This window comes from Equus caballus, chromosome 22, assembly GCF_041296265.1.
Source record: "Equus caballus isolate H_3958 breed thoroughbred chromosome 22, TB-T2T, whole genome shotgun sequence".
NCBI lineage: Eukaryota > Metazoa > Chordata > Mammalia > Perissodactyla > Equidae > Equus > Equus caballus.
Window position 1 is genome coordinate 50,247,925 of NC_091705.1, and position 22,451 is coordinate 50,270,375.

At 63.8% G+C, this 22,451-nt stretch overlaps 1 protein-coding gene across 12 annotated transcripts in view; it reads right to left on the reverse strand.

The window, feature by feature from the left end:
- Positions 1 to 1,643: 1,643 nt before the first annotated feature.
- KCNQ2 (potassium voltage-gated channel subfamily Q member 2) overlaps positions 1,644 to 22,451 on the reverse strand; it is a 64,587-nt gene continuing 43,779 nt past the window's right edge. For 2 of the 12 annotated variants that reach the window (XM_023626919.2, XM_023626917.2), the window contains 7 exons: positions 20,925 to 20,978; positions 17,116 to 17,339; positions 16,284 to 16,392; positions 15,720 to 15,851; positions 13,342 to 13,449; positions 10,502 to 10,625; positions 1,644 to 8,213 (listed from right to left, as the gene is read on the reverse strand). In XM_023626919.2, coding sequence (XP_023482687.1) covers positions 7,485 to 8,213; positions 10,502 to 10,625; positions 13,342 to 13,449; positions 15,720 to 15,851; positions 16,284 to 16,392; positions 17,116 to 17,339; positions 20,925 to 20,978 — 1,480 coding nt within the window. In that variant the 3' untranslated portion in view covers positions 1,644 to 7,484. The remainder of the gene's footprint in view (positions 8,214 to 10,501; positions 10,626 to 13,341; positions 13,450 to 15,719; positions 15,852 to 16,283; positions 16,393 to 17,115; positions 17,340 to 20,924; positions 20,979 to 22,451) is intronic. The other 10 variants (XM_070247522.1, XM_023626922.2, XM_023626921.2 and 7 more) reach the window with 7 other exon arrangements.

A 22,451-nucleotide genomic window follows, 5' to 3' on the forward strand; every position in this document is an offset into this window, starting at 1 on the left:
AGATGTAATGGGTAGACTCCAGCAGCCACGTTAGGCTGAGGAAGAAGTCTTGTAAAGCAGAGAAACAGGACAGGAGAGTCTTGGATCCCTGGCACCACAGAGCCGCCGGCTACACAAAGCCAGACAGCCTCCCTCTGGACTCAAAAACCACGAGAGACAAATATGAGTCCATTCTGTTGCATCCACAGTCATTTAGGGTTTCTCTGTTGATCACAGTCAAGCCTGAACCTAACCCTAATCCCACGTGACGGTTCCTAGAGAGACTTCTTGGCACAGAGAGAAAAGGTGCACAGCTCAGAGGCCGCAGATGACATTCTTCTCCTGGGACCGAGGGGGGGGACAGAGGTGGGGTCCCACCTCCCACTGCAGCCCCCTCCACGCACACAGAGGGCACGGGTGTGAAGGGGCAGCTGGAGACCCCTCGAGCACACTGGGTCCAGGTTGTTCACCAGCTCCACCCCCCAGAGCTGTGGAGAAACCAGGTGGGGCAGGTGGTGCCGGCCCCGTGGCCCCAGGGCTCACGGCACAGGCTCCGGGTGTCCTGGTGGCTCTAGGGCCCGCAGCCCCTTGGCTCTAGCAGAGACAGGCAGCGGACACTGCAGGACCATGGTACGTGCTGTGGGTGGACAGAGGTGAGCCCTGTGGCCGCCCCCAGCCCTGCAGGCAGGACCCTAGTCCCCTTCTCCTCAAAACCCAAAGACACCTCAGCCCAGAACTTTCTAGAAGTCCTGCAGCATAGTGGGCACTGGTCTGTGGCCTGGGCCTGCCAGGACCCTCCCCACCCCATGGCTTCAGGGCCAGGATGTCTGCACAGGGGCTGGGGGACAGCAGGACTCGAGCTGCGGTCAGTTGCACCAGCCGAGAACTGGCCACTGCCTCGCAGGCCACTGAACCCTGATGAGCTGCTCTTCTACTCAGCTGACCCCCCCAGGAGGCCCAGGGAGGGTCTGGTGGGTGGAAAATTCCAGAGGGCAGGGGCAGAGCTGAAAATATCCACGGGCTCAACTTGCCGCTGAGTCTCAAACCCAATGGCAGCCCAGCCCTCGCCCAGGCCCCAGGCAGGAGATGGAACGGTGTGTCCACCCCACACTCCTGCACCTCACCCTGCTGGGCCTGCACGGGAGCTGGAAGTCAAGGGGAATGAGGTGGAAGAGGAGGTGGGGGAGTGACCGGTCAGGTGCCAAGGACAGTAGGGGTGGCTCCGAGGACATCAGAGCCTAGGCTGGGCACCAGCGGCACATTCCACATCTGCATCAGATCCTGGCAGACCCCCTGGGCCGGCGTCCTGGTGCTCACCCGGCATTTCCCAGAGGGACCAGAGGGCTCGCCCGGCCCCAGGCCAGAGGCTCCGTCCCGGGACCCCAGCTGCTCCTGATGGCAGATGGAAGGGCCACAGCAGGAAGCCTCAGGCCCCGGGACCGTGCGGGTGAGCGTTAATTTCTGTTGTTTTAAGGCACCAGTTTGTGGTCCTTGTTATGGCAGCAACAGGCCCCTGACAGAGCCCAACGCCTTAACCCTGGAGAGCGCTGGCCCTCCTGTGGGGCACAGTGACCTCTTGGGGAGGCCATCACTACCCCTCCCACTGTGAGGCCGTGACGCAGCCTGCAGCCCAGAGACGGCGAGAGGAAAGAGGCCACACGCTGTCCAGATTGAATCACTGCGTTTTACTAAGTGCACAGGTCCACTGGCATCCGAACTCGTCCCTGTGGCAGCAGAACTTTCCAGAACTTTCCACGTGCGTCCCTGCCGCCAGACTCCACACCCGAAGTCCCTGGGCAAACCTGCACTGGGCCCCATTCTTGCGGCACGAGCATCAACCTGACAGTGGCTGAGCGAGTTACGATATCGCTGGTCCGCAGGAAACCAGAGTCCGTCCCTGGGCGTCCATCCCTAGAACTCGGGCCGTGCACGGGCCGCAACTCTAGTGGGCGTTGGCAACACATTCACGAAGAAAGGCGCGATCGCTCCAGCACAGGGGTGCTCGCGGGGTTACGAGTGTGCGTCGGTGCTGAAGGCATACGAGGGTTCTTTGGAGCGTGAACAGAAGTGCAAAGACAGCCAAGGCAACAGCACGGAGGGGGAGCTGCAGCCGCCTTCGGGCCAGAGGGCGACACGCTGCAAGCATGGGGCGCGGGCCGAGGGCGCGAGGGGATCCCGGGCAGACTCCCCGCAGAGGCGATGACTGGTGTGAGATCTGCTGCCCCCTCTGTGCCCGTCCGTGAAGCTGTCCTTCGGACCACGGGCGAGGAGGAGGCAGTTGTCTGCCTGGCGGGCGCCAAGGGGGCACAGGGTGACCTTGGTGACTTCCCGTCAACGTGCATTAAGGCATCGACTTTATGAAACCCAGTCGGGGCGGATGTGCGGCGCGTGGTGACTCCACACAGCTGCCTGGAAGCCCTGGACCCAGGCCGCCCCCGAGTCCCCTCCTCTCCTGGGACCTGATCTGCCTTCTGGAAGGTCTCCAGGGACGAGGCCATCGGCCAGACCCGGCGTCCTCCACCAGCCGGGGGCACCCACGCAGTGTCCGAGACGAGGGACCGCTGCCTCCCACACACCCTCCCAAGGTCGTGCAGATGGTCTCACCTCCTGAGGAGCCCCTCCTCCTCACTCGCTCTACCTCGTTCCCTAAATCCTCACTTCCTCCAATGTCACCTCCTCCTGGGGTCAGCCCTCGTCCCCCATCCCTCACAAGATGGCAGAATCCAGCAAACCTGGCCCCACTCACGCACACCCCAGGGGCTCCACAGGATCCTGGCCCGGGCGGCCAGCTTTCCTGGGACCCTTGGAGAGAGGAGAGGCATGAGCCCTGACCCCACCACACCACCGCCTTCAGGAAGCCCTCCTTGGTTGTCTCTCCTACTTAGTGCTTGGCAGGTACCCGAGTGGAGCTGACCCTGGGGGCAGGCACACCAGAGGGCAACTGGTCAGGGACAACCAAGCAGGTTCCCCGGGCACTGGAAGCAGGCAGCCACCTCTGCTGGGGCCACTCAGCACCCCTGCCCACACCCCACGTTAGTACACACAGTGGGAGGCCTGGAGATTTGCTCCAGGGGCACAGAGGTCCGTGCGCACCCCCACGGAGGGCAGCTGAGGACCACCCAGGACGGGGCCGGTCAGGGATGGGAGCGTCTGATTCTGAGCCAGTGTGCACGCGGGCACCTGGGACACTGACCCCCACCCACTGCTCAGACTTGCCCCGGCGTGCAAGGTGCCCCAAACCCTCCCTGGTGGGTCCTCACTGTCCAGCTGTCCCTCCTCACACCACGTTTGTCTCAGGGTTGGGATGTCAGAGGGTGTGGAAACTGTGCTGTCCTCGCTCTTGCAGCACGAGGCCCGGGCCGCGCCCGCAGCTCTGTACATTATTTACAGCTCGGGGTGGGTATGAAATAGATAAAAGGCAGCATTTCTACAAAGGCCCCCAGCAGCCCCCCAACCCCTGGGCCTCAGGAAGCATCTAGAAATGTCTCGGGACCAAGTTCTGTCCCCCAACAGCAGGACAGGAGCACCTGCTTCTCTGGGAGCCCCCCAAATGTGGGGGCGGCAGAGGACAGGCTGCTCCTGCCTATCTCTCCGTGTTAACAGCTGGAATCCACGACCGGGGGTCTCCGGCCGGGGTGAGGGGGACAATCAGTTAAATAAATTAGCACATGGAAGACGCGCAATGCTGCAGCCGGCGCTCTGCTCTGGGCTGGGGGACGGGGGACAGTGGAGGACAGTGCCAGGCTCCCGTTCTCACCAGGTGGGCCCCCAGCAGCAGCCCTCGCCGTGCAGGCTCCCAGAGCCTGGGGAGACTCCCAAGCCTCCAAAGGGAGTTTGAGGAGAGTCCTCACAAAAGGAGGCGGTGTCACTGAGGGGGCAGCCGTGGCCTCCTGCTGGCAGACCCTGGGGAGGTGTCCGCCACCTGGTCAGGTCCCTCCGCCCTCCAGGGCCGCCCAGTTTGAGGCCGTGGCTCGCGATTTTACGTGGACACGAGAGGGAGACGTTGGATCACAACACACCAGTGAAGGGAGACGGTGATGTGCCGCCAGGCCACATGGCCGAGGGCAGAGGGAGCCACCAGCACCCCAGCATCGCATCTGGACACCCCTCAGACACCAGAACCTCCCGGCCTAGCCCAGGCCATCTCTTGGCATCAGGCTGACCACATGCTCTGGATGGCTGCCCAGCCAGCTGCAGGGAGGGGGCGGTGTGAGACCCTGGGTGGGCTCCAGCGGACCCTCTGCGAGTGCTGCCCAGGAACCCTGGATGTCCTACATTCCCTGGGTCCCACATTCCAGGACCACCTGTGACTCCTGAAATCATCAACTCCTCGTGGCTAAAAGCGGGCAGAGCCAGAGAGAGGTTAGAAACACAGTGTGTGTGTGCACGTGGGCACATGTGTGTAGAAATGTATGTGTGCATGTGGGCACATGTGTGAGCATGCATTGTGCACCTGTGTACAAGTGTATGTGTGGAGCATGTGCCTGTGGGTGTGCACGTAAGTATGCATGTGGGCACCTGTGTGTGCAAGTACTGTGTGATGTATGTGCCTGTGCACGTGTGTGAGTGGGCATCGGCACGTGCATGAGTATGCATGTGGGTGCCTGTGTGTGCAAGCATATGTGTGGTGTGTGTGCCTGCGGGTGTGCATGTGTGAGTGTGCATGTGCTACGTGTACACAGGCATGTGTGAGAACAGGTGTGTACAAGTGGGCATGCAGGGACCACACGCTCTAGCTAACAGATGCACTTGTCTGGGGAAATGTCCGCTGCACTTGCCACGGGGCAGGGGCTGCCCTCAGCCACGCTTGTGTCACACATGCACACCCAAGAGAGTGCAGAGACTTCCCATGGAAGCGTCCAGCCCCTTCCCTGTGACACTTCTCTGAAGGTGGGGAGCCCAGGCAGCCGATGGGCACCAAGGGGTAAGGAGCTGCTCAGGCCTGGGTCTGGAGGTCCTGAGAGGGAGCCCCTCCCTGTAATTTCCCCAAACTGCACCCCCAAACAGATGTGTGCCTTCTCTCTTCTGGGGACCAGAGATGCTGGAGGAGACCACACGTTCCCCCTGCTCATGGGGGCATGTCGATGGTCTGGCCTCAGTTCCTCCCACTGCAACCCAGAGAGACCCCCGGGCTGTGGCTCTCAGCACCTGCGTCTGGCTCAGCAGCTCCGGGGATGGGAGGCACGTCTGAGGCCAGCTCCTCCTGCCGCCAGGCACACAGCACAGGGGCCGCGTGGCAAAGGACACAAACCTCTCCTCAGGGGCAAAGGGCCCCTCCCAAGGCCTGGGGCCCACGACAGCCAAGATCTAGCAGAGACAGGTCCCTGTTGCTGGCAGTGGGATCTAACTCTCCCAGGGCTGTGCGAGCAGCTGGTTGAGGCTGGCATCAGGCGTGGACACGTTTGGCTCGGGGGGCCCTGCTGGTCAGGGGGGCTGGTGGCTGGAGTCTCCGTCTCCTATGGCGGGAAGGTGAAGGCGGCTCCGACGCCAGCCCCGACCTCACCCAGAGGGAGGTGGCAACAGCAGTGGCCATTTGCCTGGGCCACTTCACACCAGCCACGCCAAGTGCCACAGTGTCTACACTGGAAGGGAGTTTTCTCACTACCATGGGGCCCAGGGCCTTAGAAACTCTGCCTTTGAGAACAAGAGAGTGTGCAGAGCAGACATATCGGGGTGGGGGGCCAGTCGAGGGCTTCTGGGTGCCTCCTTCCATGCCTGACCCCTCCTGCAAGGCTGGAAGGAAAGGGTGCCCTTGCTGCAGCTCTGAGAATGGATGGCACTCTCCCGCCCCGGGCACTGACCTCGGGCAGGCACAGGACCCAGCCCACCCTCCAGCTGCCCGGTCAGCAGCCCCAGCATGGAGGTGCCCAAAGGTGGGACCCAAGTGTCCTGGCAGGCGCAGGGGCTGCAGCATTGGCCCCTGCCGTGGACGGCAGGCGTAGCTCCAGAGACCTCCGTGCACCAGGGCAGGCGACCCTCAGACACGGCTTCCACAGTCCTTCCCAGAGGGTAAGACGGACTCTCCTGCTGACTACGCTATCCGCCTCAGGACGGACTTGAACGAGCCCTGCAAGGAGGGGCAGAAGCCCTCCCTGGACCTGGTGCTCTGGGGGAGGCAGCCACGCGGCGGGCTTAGCTGGGCCCAGCCCTGGCGCATGCGGGGTCATGCGCCCAGGCACCCAGGCCTGCAGTTCTGTCACCCCCAATACCAGACGCCCCACACACTGACTGCCGAGGGCCCAGACGGATCCCACCTCTGCCTCTTGGGCTGGGCTCCCGGCTCGAAGCTGCGGTTCCTCTGGCCAAGGTGCCGACAGGAGGGAGGGGGGACCTGCTCCCCAGGGCCCAGGGCGAGAATGGGTGTCCCTGACTCCAAGACACCCAGAGTCACAGCCAAGGGACTGGTCAGTGGAGGAGAGGGTGGGGGTGGTCAGTTCCCGTGGGGACAGGAAAGAGGCCCCCCCAAGACAGATGGCCTCTGTCTCCAGATGGCAGGGGCCTTGCCGACCTTGCCGGCTGCGGGGGCTTTCCTCAGCGGTTACGGCCCCGCCCAGCCCTGGGTCCTGTCAGCGCCCCGACAGGGGACAGGTGAAGCAAGGCCCCCCAGGGAAGGACGGGGTGTGAATCTGCTCCCCAAAGCCCACCTGGCCCCAGGACCCTGGAACGTGAGCCTGGCTCAGGGCGGCACCCCCAGCTGCACAGCAGCCCTCCCTGCACACGGGTTTCTCTCACAGTGGGGCTGAGGCCTGGTGACGGGCACCCAGCCAGGGCAGAGCAGAAAGGACACGGGGGTGACCCCCCCAGATCTCCTGTGGCCGGGACACCCCAAGGGCCCCCTTCCAGAAATCTACGGAGCAGTGGCCGGGAGTCAAGGGTCCCTGGTCCTGCGGTGTGGTCTCCAGGTCTGGTGCCCCTGCCTCCAGGCCAGGGTCCTGGACTTGGGTCCCACTCCTATCACAGCACACTCGGAACCCAGGGGAAGGAGGGAGACGACGCGGACCGGCAGCTCTCTGGACAGGCACCCATGAGGCAAGGAGGCACTGCCTCAGCTGTGCACACAGACGGACGGACGGAAGGAGGGAAGAAAGGACAGATGCGGTGGGGGCAGGAACGGAGGAACAAAGGCAAGCCACGCCCAAGGGGCCGGCCACACCTCCTGCAGCCACCTGCCCTGGGTCCCTCCCCACCAGGCCTCAAGGCCACCCATCCCTCATGAGACAGCCCTGCCACTTGCTGCCACCCTCACCTGGGCCCTGCTCCCTGACCCCACGCCTCCACCCAGCAGCCAGGGGCCTGTGCTTGGCCATCACGCCAGCCCGGGCTCACAGCTGGGCCGACGGCCTGCAGAGTGGGTAGGGCTGGCTCAGCTGCCCCTTGTTGGAAAAGAGCTCTTGTCCCCACCGGCTGCAGCTCTGCATCGCCACCCGCATTACTCTAAGAAAGGCCCTGCAGGGTCCCGCTCCGAACCCGGAAGGCCAAGAGTCAGGGAGAGGCCGGGGGCGGCCTCATTTCCGGGGCCCGGCCCAGCCCACATCGCCAAAGGGGCCCTCGCCCGTGGCAGAGCGTGGCGGTGGCCCGCACGGGGTGCAGAGGTCCGAGTCTGTGTCCGACTCGCCCTCCGCGATGTAAGGTCTGACTTTGGCGCAGGGCGCCACGGCCGCGTAGCAGCTATTGAGTGCATCCAGGTTCTCCTTGGACTGGGAGATGCTGAAGCCGCTGAAGGAGCGCTCCAGCTCCTCGTGGTCCACGGACGGGATGGAGATGGACGTGTCGCTGTCCCGCAGGGCGCCCTCGTGGGACCTGCAGGCCGGCGCGTCCTCGTGCCTCAGGAACTCTGTGCTGGCCCGGTTGCCCCCGCTGTAGGCGGACAGAGACCGCTCATGGGCGGGTGGTGGTGGGATGCGCACCAGGGAGCCATGGTCCCCCACGGGTGAGGCCCCGTGGCCCTGGCGCGGGTGGCACTGCTGCCAGGAGGTGGAGGGCGGGCACTGGGCGGGGAGCGCAGCCGGGGGCGCCGAGAAGTTCTTCTGGCCCGTGGAGCTGCTGGAGCGAGTGAGCTTCAGGATGCAGCCGTTCCTGTCGCCGTGCTCCCGGCTGTCCTCAGGGCTGTGGTACGGTGGGGCTGGCTCTGGCTCCTTGGCCCCGAAGTAGGCCTCAGTCTCCGCTGGGGGGATGCCCATGCGCTGCATGTATATGTTCACCAGGAAATCCAGCTTCTTCTCCATGGACAAGACCTGCAGGAGGGGCTGCTGCACCCAGGCTGCTCCCTGAGGTGGGGGGGCCCAGGCTGCTCCCTGAGGTGGGGGACCCTGAGCTGCTCCCTGAGGTGGGGAACCCAGGCTGCTCCCAGAGGTGGGGGACCCTGAGCTGCTCCCTGAGGTGGGGGGACCCTGAGCTGCTCCCTGAGGTGGGGGGCCCAGGCTGCTCCCTGAGGTGGGGGGACCCAGGCTGCTCCCTGAGGTGGGGGGACCCAGGCTGCTCCCTGAGGTGGGGGGACCCAGGCTGCTCCCAGAGGTGGGGGACCCTGAGCTGCTCCCTGAGGTGGGGGGACCCTGAGCTGCTCCCTGAGGTAGGGGACCCTGAGCTGCTCCCTGAGGTGGGGGAACCCAGGCTGCTCCCAGAGGTGGGGGACCCTGAGCTGCTCCCTGAGGTGGGGGGACCCTGAGCTGCTCCCTGAGGTGGGGGGCCCAGGCTGCTCCCTGAGGTGGGGGGACCCAGGCTGCTCCCTGAGGTGGGGGGACCCTGAGCTGCTCCCTGAGGTGGGGGGACCCTGAGCTGCTCCCTGAGGTGGGGGGACCCTGAGCTGCTCCCAGAGGTGGGGGACCCAGGCTGCTCCCTGAGGTGGGGGACCCAGGCTGCTCCCTGAGGTGGGGGGACCCTGAGCTGCTCCCTGAGGTGGGGGGACCCAGGCTGCTCCCTGAGGTGGGGGACCCAGGCTGCTCCCTGAGGTGGGGGACCCAGGCTGCTCCCTGAGGTGGGGGGACCCTGAGCTGCTCCCTGAGGTGGGGGGACCCTGAGCTGCTCCCTGAGGTGGGGGGACCCAGGCTGCTCCCTGAGGTGGGGGACCCAGGCTGCTCCCTGAGGTGGGGGGACCCAGGCTGCTCCCTGAGGTGGGGGGACCCAGGCTGCTCCCTGAGGTGGGGGGACCCAGGCTGCTCCCTGAGGTGGGGGGACCCTGAGCTGCTCCCTGAGGTGGGGGGACCCAGGCTGCTCCCTGAGGTGGGGGACCCTGAGCTGCTCCCTGAGGTGGGGGGACCCAGGCTGCTCCCAGTGGTGGGGGGACCCAGGCTGCCCCCTGAGGTAGGGGGACCCAGGCTGCTCCCTGAGGTGGGGGACCCAGGCTGCTCCCAGAGGTGGGGGGACCCAGGCTGCTCCCTGAGGTGGGGGACCCAGGCTGCTCCCAGTGGTGGGGGGACCCAGGCTGCCCCCTGAGGTAGGGGGACCCAGGCTGCTCCCTGAGGTGGGGGACCCAGGCTGCTCCCAGAGGTGGGGGGACCCAGGCTGCCCCCTGAGGTAGGGGACCCTGAGCTGCTCCCAGAGGTGGGGGGACCCAGGCTGCTCCCTGAGGTAGGGGACCCTGAGCTGCTCCCCGGAGGTGGGGGGACCCTGAGCTGCTCCCTGAGGTGGGGGGACCCAGGCTGCTCCCTGAGGTGGGGGGACCCAGGCTGCTCCCTGAGGTGGGGGGACCCAGGCTGCTCCCTGAGGTGGGGGGACCCAGGCTGCTCCCTGAGGTGGGGGACCCAGGCTGCTCCCAGAGGTGGGGGGACCCAGGCTGCCCCCTGAGGTAGGGGACCCTGAGCTGCTCCCAGAGGTGGGGGGACCCAGGCTGCTCCCTGAGGTAGGGGACCCTGAGCTGCTCCCCGGAGGTGGGGGGACCCTGAGCTGCTCCCTGAGGTGGGGGGACCCAGGCTGCTCCCTGAGGTGGGGGGACCCAGGCTGCTCCCTGAGGTGGGGGGACCCAGGCTGCTCCCTGAGGTGGGGGGACCCAGGCTGCTCCCTGAGGTGGGGGGACCCAGGCTGCTCCCTGAGGTGGGGGGACCCAGGCTGCTCCCTGAGGTGGGGGGACCCAGGCTGCTCCCTGAGGTGGAGAGGTATCAGGAGGCGGACCCACAGCAGCCCGGGCTGTGACTCCACCCTCCCATGTGGCCCTGGAGTCTCCTGCTTGTCTGGGCGGCCCTGCTGCCGCGGTGGGTCCACCCTTAGAGCAAACTCTACAGAGGGAAGGACCCAGCCATCCTTCCCTGGCTCCCAGAGATGAATCCCGGGACAAAGTTCTTGTGCGTGCTTCCTGAGGACTCGCTCCCAGGAGAGCAGCGAGAGTCAGGCAAAGAGGCTGGTGGGGGCAAGGCCAGCCGGCTGCAACAGAGGACTACCCGCTGGGCCGAGAGTACGCAGTGCCCTGCGGCAGCCCTCAGCCCTGATGGGCCTCATGCCACCAAAGCTTGAGGACCCCCACAGCGTCCAGCCCAGATGCCCCCAGGCTACCAGGGCGGGGGCGGTCCCTCCCCACAGCCTCTCCCACCTGCTTCTCCACCTTCCCCAGCCGTCCCATCATGCTCGGGTCCTCCGGCAGCTCCGCCTCGGCCGGGCCCTTGGTGCGGTCCTTGTCCGTTATCGCTGGGCCCCGGCCCACAATCTGGTCCACTCTGCCGGGAAGAGACCCACCCCCCGGCATGAGTTCAGGTGAGTGCCATGGAGCCCATGGCCCTCTCCTCCTGGGCCAGGCCACAGCTCCCCCAGATCCAGGCTCCAGGCTGAGCCCAGAGCTGACCAGGGGGCAGCGGGGTGCCAGGACAGATGGATGCCAGGCGCCAGTAGCCGCCCTGTGCTCTGACCCCCTCGGGGCCTGTCCCGTCCATTCCGTTCCAGTGGGCTGCACATTAGTGAGGAGTAAAGAGAAGGGGCTTGGGGCCACGCACCCCTCAGCCCCCCTGCGCCCGTGCCCTGCCCCAGCCCAAGCTTTACTCCTACATAATGTGCCACCGAGGCCGAGGCCCGACTGGGGTCTGGTGGGGACGGAGCTCAATATCTGCGGCGGGAACAACAGAAGCAGGGAGGCAGTGAGAGTTCGGGCTCCATGCACCAGGACGGGGAGGGGGGCGGAAACAGACCAACACAGGAAACCAACGCACGACCAAAGGAGGGGAGACAGAGCACTGCCAACCAGAGAGTGGCTTGTGTGCTCGTGTGCACATTTCTGCCAGTGTGCATGTGTGTGCATTTGTGTGCACGTGTGAAATGTGTGCTGTGGCACGTGTGTGCTTACTGTGTGCATGTGTGTACCGTGCACGTGTGGAATGCAGAAGCAGCTGAGCTGATCTCAAACGAGGCCATGGGTCACGAATGCCAACAAGAGGGGAAGGGTCTTCCTTCGGGGAGCACGGCGTCCCCTGATCCCCGTGCTGAACAGGAAGGGCACCAAGGGGCTTGGAAGGGGCTGCAGGAGCCATGTGGGCTCCCAGTGCTCCGAGCTGGTGAGCAGCACATTTGTGGACACTCACTCGGAAACAAAGGCCCCACTGTCTGCAAGCTGCTGGGCCAGCTGCTCCAGACCTGCGGGGCAGACGACACTGGAGCCAGTCGGCTGAGCAGGAGGGGCCGGGCGGAGGCCACACAGCCCCACCCCATCTCCGACCTGGAGCTTTGAGCACGAAACGCACTTCTCACGTGCGTGTGGGAGTGTAGGAGGCTGCCAGCTCCCACGGCCCAGCAGGCGCCACCTGAGCCAGCCGGGCTTCCTTCCTCACCCACAGGGCCACCCTGCCTGCCTCTGACGGGGGCCTCAGGGGTGACCTTTCTCTCTGTCGCATAAAGCAGAAGGGTCAGGCTTGCGTCAGCCACGGTGCAGCCTCCTCATGCTCCACTGGGCTCCATGCTGGACTCATGCACAGGGGCCGGGAGGGCGGGAGGGGCTGGGCCTGGGCTCCAAGCAGACGCAGTAGGACGTGGGGAGGGAGATGGGTTCTCTGGTGTGTCCAAGTGTCCACACAGTCCAGACACAGGTGCTCAGCGCCTTCACCCCTGCCACATGACGGGTCGCCTGCCCGGCCGGTCCCACTAGGAGCCTTAGCCAAGGGCTGCTGCTGATGGGGGGCTGGGAGAGGGTCCTCCAAGAGCCTGTGCCACCCCCTCCCCTAGGCCTCAGGCTAAGGAGTCGGGCTTAACCCCCAAGTGCGCAGACTGTCCTTCCAGCCCCGTTTCTGAGTGAATCCACGTGTCCTGTGGCTGCAGTGCTCCGGGGGGTCTTGGGGGCTCCCAGGGCTGGCAGGGTCTTCCCAGCTCACGGCCCAGCCGCCATCCCCTGCAGCAGTGCCCAGAAAGGTAGGCTTAAGTCTCAAGGCTCAGCATCCTCGGGGCGGGGGGCCAGAGGCAGAGTCTGGAGCTCCCGGGGGAACTCCTTTCTCATGGGAGAGCCACTGGGTTGAGATGCCCAGCACATTGACCCTTGGCCTCTGTGCAGAAACCTTGGCTCCTGGGGAGTACAGGTCAGACACTCCAGTCGCTCCACTGGGCAGCTTGGGCCCCGCTCCACGCACCCAGCTCCAGCATCCCTGCTGGCCTCCAGGGCGCCCCTGGGCCCCACTGTCCTTGAGCTGCCAGCATGGCTGGGGTGTGTCTGCTCTCACCTTCATATCCCCACCGGCCAGCTCAGAGTGGGGCGGGTTGCAACCATCACCTGCCCAGCCCCTGGAAAGCAAGAAGGCTCCCAAGTCTGAATCCGTCCCCAAAGAGCCTGCGTCTGCCAATCACTGCCTAACTGTCCCGTCCCATCCTGCCCCTTGGCCGGGCCGTCCTCATGAATGACACCAACTATGATGGCGACTAAAGTAAACACACCCTTGGAGACCCACTGGGTGCTGAGAACCTGGCAGGGACTTTCCTCTTTGTTCTTCACAGGAGTTTAAAGGCAAGAAAAGCGACAGGACCTCCGAGATCCACACAGCAGCCCAGCTTGACCCCAGCAGCAGGCGGGTGCTGGGGTTCTGAGTCGGTGCCGGGGCAGAGCCACCGACGGCCCTGGGCCCACAGGCCCTCCCTGCAGTCTGAAGGCATCTGTCCTCCGGGGGCTGCCTTCTGCTCCTGCCCAGGGAGCCCCCCGCCAGGCGGGCATCATGCAGGATGTCCAGACAGGATCCCCCACAGAAAGCTTCCCCAGGACCCCATCAGAGGAGCAGCTCAAGGGCACCTGACACAGCCCACCCAGGGCTGCAGGGACGGCCTCCCCCCAGTGTTGCTTAGTCAGGGACAGAGACGTCCCCTCCGTCCATCGGAAGAGCAGTGCGGGAGCTGCCGTCATGTGGCCTGGAGCGAAGGGGGCTGGCCATTCCACAGAGACAAGGAGGGGAGGGTTGGCATCCTGACCTAGGTGAGTACTGGGGTGACTCTCTCGGAGGGGCCGTGGGTCCTTTGGTGGGGTACTTCTTGTGCCGGGGAGTTGAAGGGGGTGGGGGGCCCACAATCATATCTATCCTGGCGAGTAAACAAGAAAAGAGACACCAGCAAATGCATCGTGAAGCAACACGAAAGGGGAGTCGGCTGGAAACTGGCAGAAACAGAAGGAACCACTCAGCTTACGGTAACACAGTGACACTTCCCACAAACATGTTCCGCTCAAAACAGAACGCAGTGGACGCCACGCTCGTGTGACCTTGGCTGTGCCCAGGCTTTCCTGTCTTCAAGTGAGCGCGACCGGGAGCCAAGTGCCCCAGGTGTGCCCAGGCGAGCATGCATGTGCACGGGACGCAGGGCGGCTGGCAGCAAAGTACCAGGGCGCCGGCTCGGAACGACAGTAAGGCTTTACCAGCTAGGACAGAACGTCCCAGCTCCTTGGGGTGGTTGTGTGTTTTTTTTTTCCCAGACAGAAAGGGAAGGAAAAGGGAACATTTAGGACAGAAGAGCCTGGTGAACAGAAAGCTGTAGTGAGAGACGTGGAAACAGGTCCAGTAGTCGAGACATAGGACTGTCTCTCACACACCCACACGTTTGTTCACGTGGGTACATGCACACGTGTACACAGGCGAGATGCACATGCTCTCACGTGGACTCACATCTGCACACACACGAACACTCATGTTTGCTCCCACACATGCCCACTCACACGTCTGTGCACAGTGGCACATGTTTGCTCACATCTGCACACACGTGTTTGCTCACATGTGCACCCACATACATTTGCACACTCGCACACATTTTCTCACACGTTTGATCATGTGCACAATTGCACGTTTGTCACACAGACCCACAGATCTAGGAACGCTCTGGGAGGACACTGAGCAAGGGGCCTCCCAGCCTGAGCCCGTGTAGAGGAAGGGGTCGCTTCCTGGCACCCCTCTGTGAGAGCAGCTTAAGGCCCAGAGAGACCCCTCTGCTGGCATCCTGGAGCAGGACAGGGGAGGTGCCCCAAGGTGGGCATGCCGACCTCCCCTGACTGAGGACTTGGCTCCTGCCAGGGCGCTGGGAGCTGGGCTGACCCCAGGATTGTCCCTGACCATCCAGAACCTCCCACCTGTGGCAGCCTCATTGGAGGCCCTGCGCAAGGGAGGAGCTCTGACTGGCAGAGCATGCGACCCACTTCAGGAGAGACCCACCACGACAGCCCATGGCCTCCGTACAGGCACCGCCAACACGTGTGTGCACATGTTTGTTTGTGATAGAGGGCATGAGCCTGTGAGCACAGGTGTCCTTGGTGTGCATGTGTGTGCATGGACTTACAGGGTATACGTATGCAGGCAGGAGGCTAAAAGTATGCTTATGTGTGTGCACGCTCATGCCAGCACACGTGTGCAGATGGGAGTGGACACGGTCTGTGTGCACATGCCTGTACACACCTGTACATGGGTGTGCTCATGTGTGTCCTGGGCCTGTGCTTGGTCTGTGTATGCACACACACAGGTGACTGCTGGGGTGAGCAAGCCAGTCAGTCCTTACACACATGGGGCCGGAGACAGTGGAGTCAGCATATGTCCTGCTATTGCCACGCCTCAGACACACCCCAGCTCCGCTTCCTACCCGGGATGTGAGAATCACCTGTGAGGCGGGGAGGGTGGACAAGCCCCTCTGTGCTGGAAGATGAGGTGCCAAGTGGAGTAACTGCTGCCTGATGGACCCACGAAACCCTACAGCTTCATCTTTCAATAGAACTACTCTGTTCCCAGCACACACACACACCTGTGCACACACACACGGACATACTGCATACACAGGACAACACAAAGAGACACACCCACACACATGCATAACATGTGTGTGCACATGTGTGCACATTGCTCTTGTACACATACAAGTGTGTACACACATGCATGCACTTTTACGTGTGCAAAGACCTGTACACGAGTGCACATGTGCATTCATACACGTGTTTACATGCATGTGCGTGCACATACATGTGTGCACACATACATACACACACATACATGCTTGACCATCACAGTGTGGGCAGGAGGGGAGAGAAGGAAGAGACAACAGAAATGTTAGAAACAGACAGACCACACGAGGACATGGCAGAAAGCCCCTGTGGGATTGTCTTGGGGCCAGAGAGGAAGGGCCCGGAGGTGGCAGCAGGCAGGGCCAGCCACCGCACACCCTGCAGCCCTGCCCACCACCCCACTTCGGGCAGGGCGTGTGTGGGCTCCTGCACTGCACTCCTCTCGCACTGGCCCCTGACGGACACTCCCTGACTCGTGCCAGGACGGCCTGGCCGCCACGCCCCAGGGCTGGGCAGGCAGGGGAGGGGCTCTTGCCTGGACTGCAGGTTTTTGATGCGCGACAGCATGTCCAGGTGGCCGGCCGAGTACTGCTCGATCACGTCCATCACGTCGTAGGGCCGCAGGCTCTCCTTGAACTTCCGCTTCGACACCAGGAACCGCATCACACTGAGAGGGGACGTGCAGAGGGCGGTGAGCCGCAGGCCGGTGCCCACCGCAGGCTGCACTCCAACCCCAACCCAACATCCGCCTGCCTGAGGCCTCCCGGCATCTCCGAGAGCGTCCACCAGTTGTCTGGGCCACCCACCTGCCGTGGCCACCAGCCACTCGGGCCCGGCTGCACAGACAGACCCTTGTCCACCCAGGACCTCCCTGGGTGGGGGTGGCTCCTGGCCGTCTGCTAACAGCTCTGGGGCTCTGCACCCGGGACGGGCAGGTGACACGAGCTGCTTACCAGCCACAAGAAGCCAGGACTGCAGGATGTCAGCCGTCCCACCAGAGTCTGCGCCCACACACCAACCCCCCAGAGGCCTGGCATCCCAGGGAGGGGTGGACACGCCCCTTTCTGGGTCTCACCCCAGGTGCCCCGGGGTCCCTCACCACACAGCCCGGATGCTGACTTTGAGGCCCGGGGTCAGGTCCTCGGTCACAAACTCGCAGTTACAGCTCTTGTTGTCATCCACAATGTCCTCCCCAGGGAGACTTGCTTCTGGGTGGAAGGAGACACAGCCTGTGAGGGGACGGGCCACCCTGGGGACAGAGGGGACCCGGCCCTGTGGTCCTGCAGCACGCTTGTCAGAGAGGGTGTCAGGGACCCCCTGGTGCTTCCCTGGGGCACCCCCCCAGGACCACTATGCTTTAGAAACCCACCCCTCCATCCTGCCCTCCTCAGCTGGCTCCTCGCCCCTGCGGCCTGAAAGGAGTGGCTGTTTTGAGGGTTTAAAATGTGAATGGACCGAGGGACAGACCAAATGTGATACATCCACACACAACAACAACAGAACATCACTCAGCCCTGGCAAGGAGTGGAGCACCGCTGTGCTGCGGGCGGTGGACCTGGAGAACGCCGTGCTGGGCACGCAGAGCCAGACACGAGGGACAAACACCGGGTGAGTCCCCAGGTGCCAACTGCCCAGAACAGGTAAATCCAGACACAGAGCAACTTGCGTTGGCCGGGGACTGGGAGCAGCTGCTCCCAAGCAGGGGCGCCCTTTGGGGTGATGAAACGTCTGGAACCAGAGAGTGGTGGGTGCACGTCACTGTGGATCACTGGGTGCCACTGGGTCGTTCACTTTAAGAGGATTAATTTCACGTTCCATGAATGTCACCTCAATAAAAGAAGAGGCCACGACGGGGGTCCCTGCTCAGAGGCCGCAGGGCCCGGGGAGGACCCTGGAAGTGCTCCACTGAGGAGGGCGACAGGCTGACCCACCTTCTGAGTTCTGCCGTGAGGCGGCGCCCTTGATCCGGAAGGCCTGCCGCGCCCGGCTGCGGTCCCCAAAGCTCCAGCTCTTGGGCACCTTGCTCGGACTGTCCTCCAGGCTCTGGTCAGCGCTGGGTGACCGGCGGACAGTCTGGGCCTGCGGGGACCCCTTCCCCTTGGCAGCCACTCCTCGGGGGCTGGAGAAGACACGATCTTTCAAACTGACCTTCTGACTGCTCCGCGAGAACCCACAGACAGACGGACAAACGGACACACACAGCAAGAGAAACACAGCAAGAGAGGTCACTCCGGAAGAATGCCCACACCCCTCGTCTGCTCGTGGCTGATGCCGTCCCTGTGGACGGGAGGGGGACGCGGACCCAGGGAAACGACCCGACGCTGGGTGAGCAGGGACGGCGCTGGACGGTCAGCTCTACCACAGCTCCCCGGGGCAGCTCGGGGGCTCAGCCTGGCCGGGGAGGGGTCAGTGGACGCTTAAATTACTTTTGGCTGCCACCAAAAGGCTCCGGAGCCCTCTCCATGCTGTCCTGCCAGCCTCCTTCTCCGTGTGACACTCCAGGGCAGGACAGGTCCCAAAGCGCCCGTGGCTGAGGCCTTTCCCTGGGCACCTCCTGCGGGCCCCGGCCACTCCAACAGTCTCCTGCCTGCCCCTCCACCCCCATGCCAGCCCCGGGGTCAGCCCTCCTCCTCTCCTCCTCCCTCCACCGCCGGCCCCAGGGTCAGGAAGGGCAAGGTCTGCAGCTGAGCGGGGGCCCCTCTAGAGCACCCCGGGGAGCTGCCTGGTGGGACAGAGTGGGTAGAGCAGCAGGGAAACGAGAAGCATTGTGGAGGGTAAGGGCCCTCCCCTTGGTTTTGGCGCCTGGGCCCGCCCCACCTCCCCTCTGCCCAGAGATGTGCGGGTGCCACCCCGAGAAGTGCCCAGGAGCTGGGTGTCCACACTCCGGGCGGATGAAGCAGATGCACCTCCGTGGTGGCCGCCTCGGCTGAACAGGCCTGATGCCCAAGCCCTGGACCAAGGCCACAGGAAGGAAGTGATCATGGCTGGCCAGCCATAGCCCTGTGGGGGTCCTCGGACGTCCCTGTTCCTTGTCTCTCAGTAACCCTAGAGATGGGCCTGGCACCCAGTCTGCCCGGCTCTCGCACCTCTGGGCAGTGACCAAGAGACATGATGGCCCTGTGGTCCGGAGCTGCCTGCGGCTTGCAGGGCCAGGCGGCCACTCACTTCCTCCCACTGGGCAGTTCCCACCATCTGCCCAAGAGAGGAGAGTGGGACTCTTGTGACCTGCGACCTGCTCACACCCAGCCACACGCAGGAGCCATAGAACCTCCCCGAATGAGTTCTGAGCAGGCCGCTCGCTGCCCACGGGGCTGTGACAAGCCTTCCGGGGGCCTGGCAAGGCCTCTGCTGTCACTGGGAAGCCACCACCGCCAGCTAACCCCTCAGACACTGTCCGCCCCCGCCGCAGCCCCCCTGGGTCAGCCGCTTCCATCAGCCCCAGAGGAGACCCACAGCCGAGACGCGTCCATCAGACAGCAAGAGATGACAGCCACAGAAGAGAGAAAGCTCACAGCCCAGCCCACCCAGCCTGGGCACTGTGGCCGGGTTAGCACCCCCTCCCCAGGCCCTGGGCAGCTGAGACCATATGTGCTTGTTCACAGGTCTCTGCAGGACAGGAAGAAAAGGAAGAAAAGAGCCCCTGGGCAAACAGCCGGAGGCCTGGAGCCCACTCAGGCAGCCCTTATCATGTGAGACTATAACCACTACACCCAGAATGAGGCCACGATGGGCAGGTGAGGCCAAGGGACACCCGGAGCCAGGCGCCACGGGGGCCTCTGTCCAGATGACCTTCTCCTTTGTTCCCGTCTCAACAGAGACCACCAGCTGGTCCAAGGAGACCACGAGAAGCGACGGCCCGCTTGGCCTGGAGAGCTGGGCGTCCCCACTGGACCTGCTGCCCCGTGCAGCACAAGGGCCCCCAGGACACGAGGGAGGAGCCTTCCTTGGCCTTGGCCTTGGCCTGGCCCCACAGTGCCCAGCTCTCCAAAGGGCAGGCCAGGGAGAGGCACCCTGCTGGACGAGCCCACGGTGGGGACCCCTGGACCTCGCTGTCACAGCTCAGGGCCCACAGGCTCACAGCCCACCCAGCTACACTGGACCTGGCTCACTCGGGGTGCCCAGATGGCTGAGTGGTCCCGCAGGTGTCAAGAGGCCCCTCCCTCATCTCGTAAGGCAAGGGCAGGAGCAAATGTGTGGAGGGGCTCCAGCCACCTGCCTGCCGGAGACAGCCCGCAGCCAGAGTCCCCTGTTGAGAGGTAGCCTGTGGCCTCTGAGCACTGGCGTTTACACAGGGCCAGGAGAGCAGCTTCAGGAGGGTCTAGGGGAGAAAGCCAAGGCCCAGCCTCTCCTCCCCTGCCTGCCAGCTCCCCAGGATGAAACTCCAAACACGTGGAGCCAGCCGTAAACAGGGACGGGGTGAGTGGGAAGCCCCAGCTGAGACTGGCTGCTCCCCAGTCTGCATGGCTAGGGCCCAGCTCAGCGGCGCAGGAGCCAGCATCCAAGGAGAGGTCTGCCTGGTCCACGGCCGGACCACAGATGCCCAGGGAGAGTGGGGAGGATAAAGTGACATTGGTGGGACTTGCGCACAGCAGGGCCAAACCTGGCCTGGGCTCCTGGCCTGGCCGTGGGCACCTCCAGCCCTTCTGGTCCCTAAGAAGCCTGACCATAGCCCCTGACCCAAGGGACCAGTCTGGCCAGAAGCACCCTGGACACAAGCTCTGGGCAAGCAAGACAGCTTCTGCCAGGGCCCAAAATCTTCCCTCCTAGGGCTGCAACAGTCTCCCCACAAGCGCTGACCTCTGGGACACACAGGCAGCGTGGAGGGTTGGGGAGGCAACCCTCAGAGCCCCTCTGGGCTGGAGAAGGATTCGCAGCATGCACGGATGCAGACGCATAAGCATGCTGCCCCGGGGCCCTGGTCCTGTTGCATGGCCCCCACCCCATGCCCACTGCTCTGAACCACCACTTCCAGGGCCAGCACCAACGCATGCACACGGTGACAGGTGAGCACAGCTGCCAACACGTTGCAGGGCTGCACCGGTCAGGGAGGGAGGCGGGCAGGAGGGCGATGAGGGGACACCAGAGCAAGCAGGAGGATAGATGCTTCCACGCACCCAACAGCAGACAGTGGACAGGAGAGAGGAAAGGAGCAGTGAGCAGCCCGCAGCACGGAGGGCTGGGGCAGCCTCCCATCCTCCAGTCTCCAGTCTGCCCTAAACCAGCCTGCACATGAGACGGGGAGCGGTGGACCCTGGCTTTCTGGTGTGTCCGGGTGTCAGGGCCTCGGGGAGCCCGGCACACACAGGGCGAGCTGCCTCCACAGGTGAGGCGGCAGGTTAGGGAGTGGCCGTCCTCAGGTGCATAATAGAGGTGCTAGATTGATGAGCCCCTGAGAAAAGGCCGTTAGGACCCCAGGAGGCGCCGGCGCCCTTTCTGGGTCTCAGTGCCCGTGGCCGCCCTCCTGCTCAGAGCAGGGCACTGTCGGGCTGTTGGAGAAAGACAGGCGTTGGCGCCCCGCGACCGCCGTCTCCCAGGAGGTCATATGGAATCGGCTGGAGCCTAGCGCTCCACCATGGGGGCCCGCGGAGGCCGAGCTGCCAATCAGAATTGGGCCTGGGGCGGGGGGGCACCAGCCCCCCCTCGCTCATCTAGAACCTCTAATAAGCAGAGGGTGTGAGGAGCGGGCAGGGTAGGAAGAGCCGTGCAGCAATGGTCGGTCCGTGCGGCGCGTCCGCGGTACCTAGAGTGTCCAGGACAGCATCCACACAGGGACTCTCTGCACGGTCTGCCTTTACTGGAAACGAGGAGAGCACAGTTAGTCCCGGGGGCCCAGGCGGGGGCAGACAGCGCAGGTAAACTGAGGCACCGTGACCACCCCAGGGTAGTTCTGGGCTCGGGGTCCAGCAGCCGAGCAAGGACAGGCTGCACGTAAAGTCTTCCGCCGGCCTGGAAAAGAAAACAGTCCCCTATTTTTGGAGAGAGAAAACTCCCTGTTTTCTCTCTCCAAAAATACCTTTTCCTTCCAGAGTCAGAGTTCAGGGCCACGTCTTTTAAAAGATGTATTATTTTTTGCTATATTCATGCCAACAAAAAAATAATACATGGGCTAAGACTTTGCAAAGGCTTGTTCTAGATGGACAGGATTCCGGAAAGCACACATTTTAGGGAGGAAAAATGTGCAGTTCGGTTTCACAAACCAATCACCGAGGTTTCACAGAGCCCAGCCAGCTGCCTATCGGAATCCGGCCTCGGTTTACCCAGGAGGCAGCGGTGCCTCCACCTGGAGGGAAGCCAAGGAGGGGGGCGGGAGCACCGGGACGTAGAGGGACAGCCACAGGCAGTGCAACCCCAGCTCAGGAGAACCCGCAGAGCTGGAGCCCTGGCCGAGCGGATGCGGCGCTGTGGGCAGCTCCTCAGGGAGCCTCTGTGCATGGCCAGCACTCCCCAGGAAACTCCCAAAGCCCCAAGACCCATCCTGCACTGGAACGTGCGAACTTCTGAACAAAGATGAAAACAGCAACCAAGAACGACGAGGAATCCTTCACTCTCCCGGGGCCTCTGCCTCTCGCTCCGTCTTCGCAGCTGTTGCCCCTGAGACAGCAGTTCTCAAACTGTGAACCCAAGGAACCCAGATGTGTCTGATGGTCTCAACTCACAGAAAGGAGCTCCACTGGGAAGGACATGCTCAACGCCCACACATCCATGTAAACACCAGGGGCACCTGCTGGTGTCCAGACAGGGTCTCTCCACGCACGTATAGGGATGCACGTGGCTAACTCTGGTAGGCAAGCAGGTCAGGGTTCCTCAGAGGGCTCTGTGCTGCCTGAGGGCTGAGAGGCGCCAGACCCCTGCGCACCCTGGACCTCTGAGGGGACCCTGCACATCCTGGACCTCTGAGGGGACCTGTTCACCCTGGACCTCTGAGGCGACCATCCCACCCTGGACCCCTGAGGGGACCTGCGCACCCTGGACCCCTGAGGGGACCTGCGCACCCTGGACCCCTGAGGGGACCTGCGCACCCTGGACCTCTGAGGGGACCTGCGCACCCTGGACCTCTGAGGGGACCTGCGCACCCTGGACCTCTGAGGGGACCTGCGCACCCTGGACCTCTGAGGGGACCCTGCGCATCCTGGACCTCTGATGGGACCTGCACACCCTGGACCCCTGAGGGGACCTGCCCATCCTGGACCTCTGAGGGGACCCCGCGCACGAAGTGCACTTCCTCCCTGGGGGACTTTCCAGTCACTTCAGGATGCAGAACAAAACT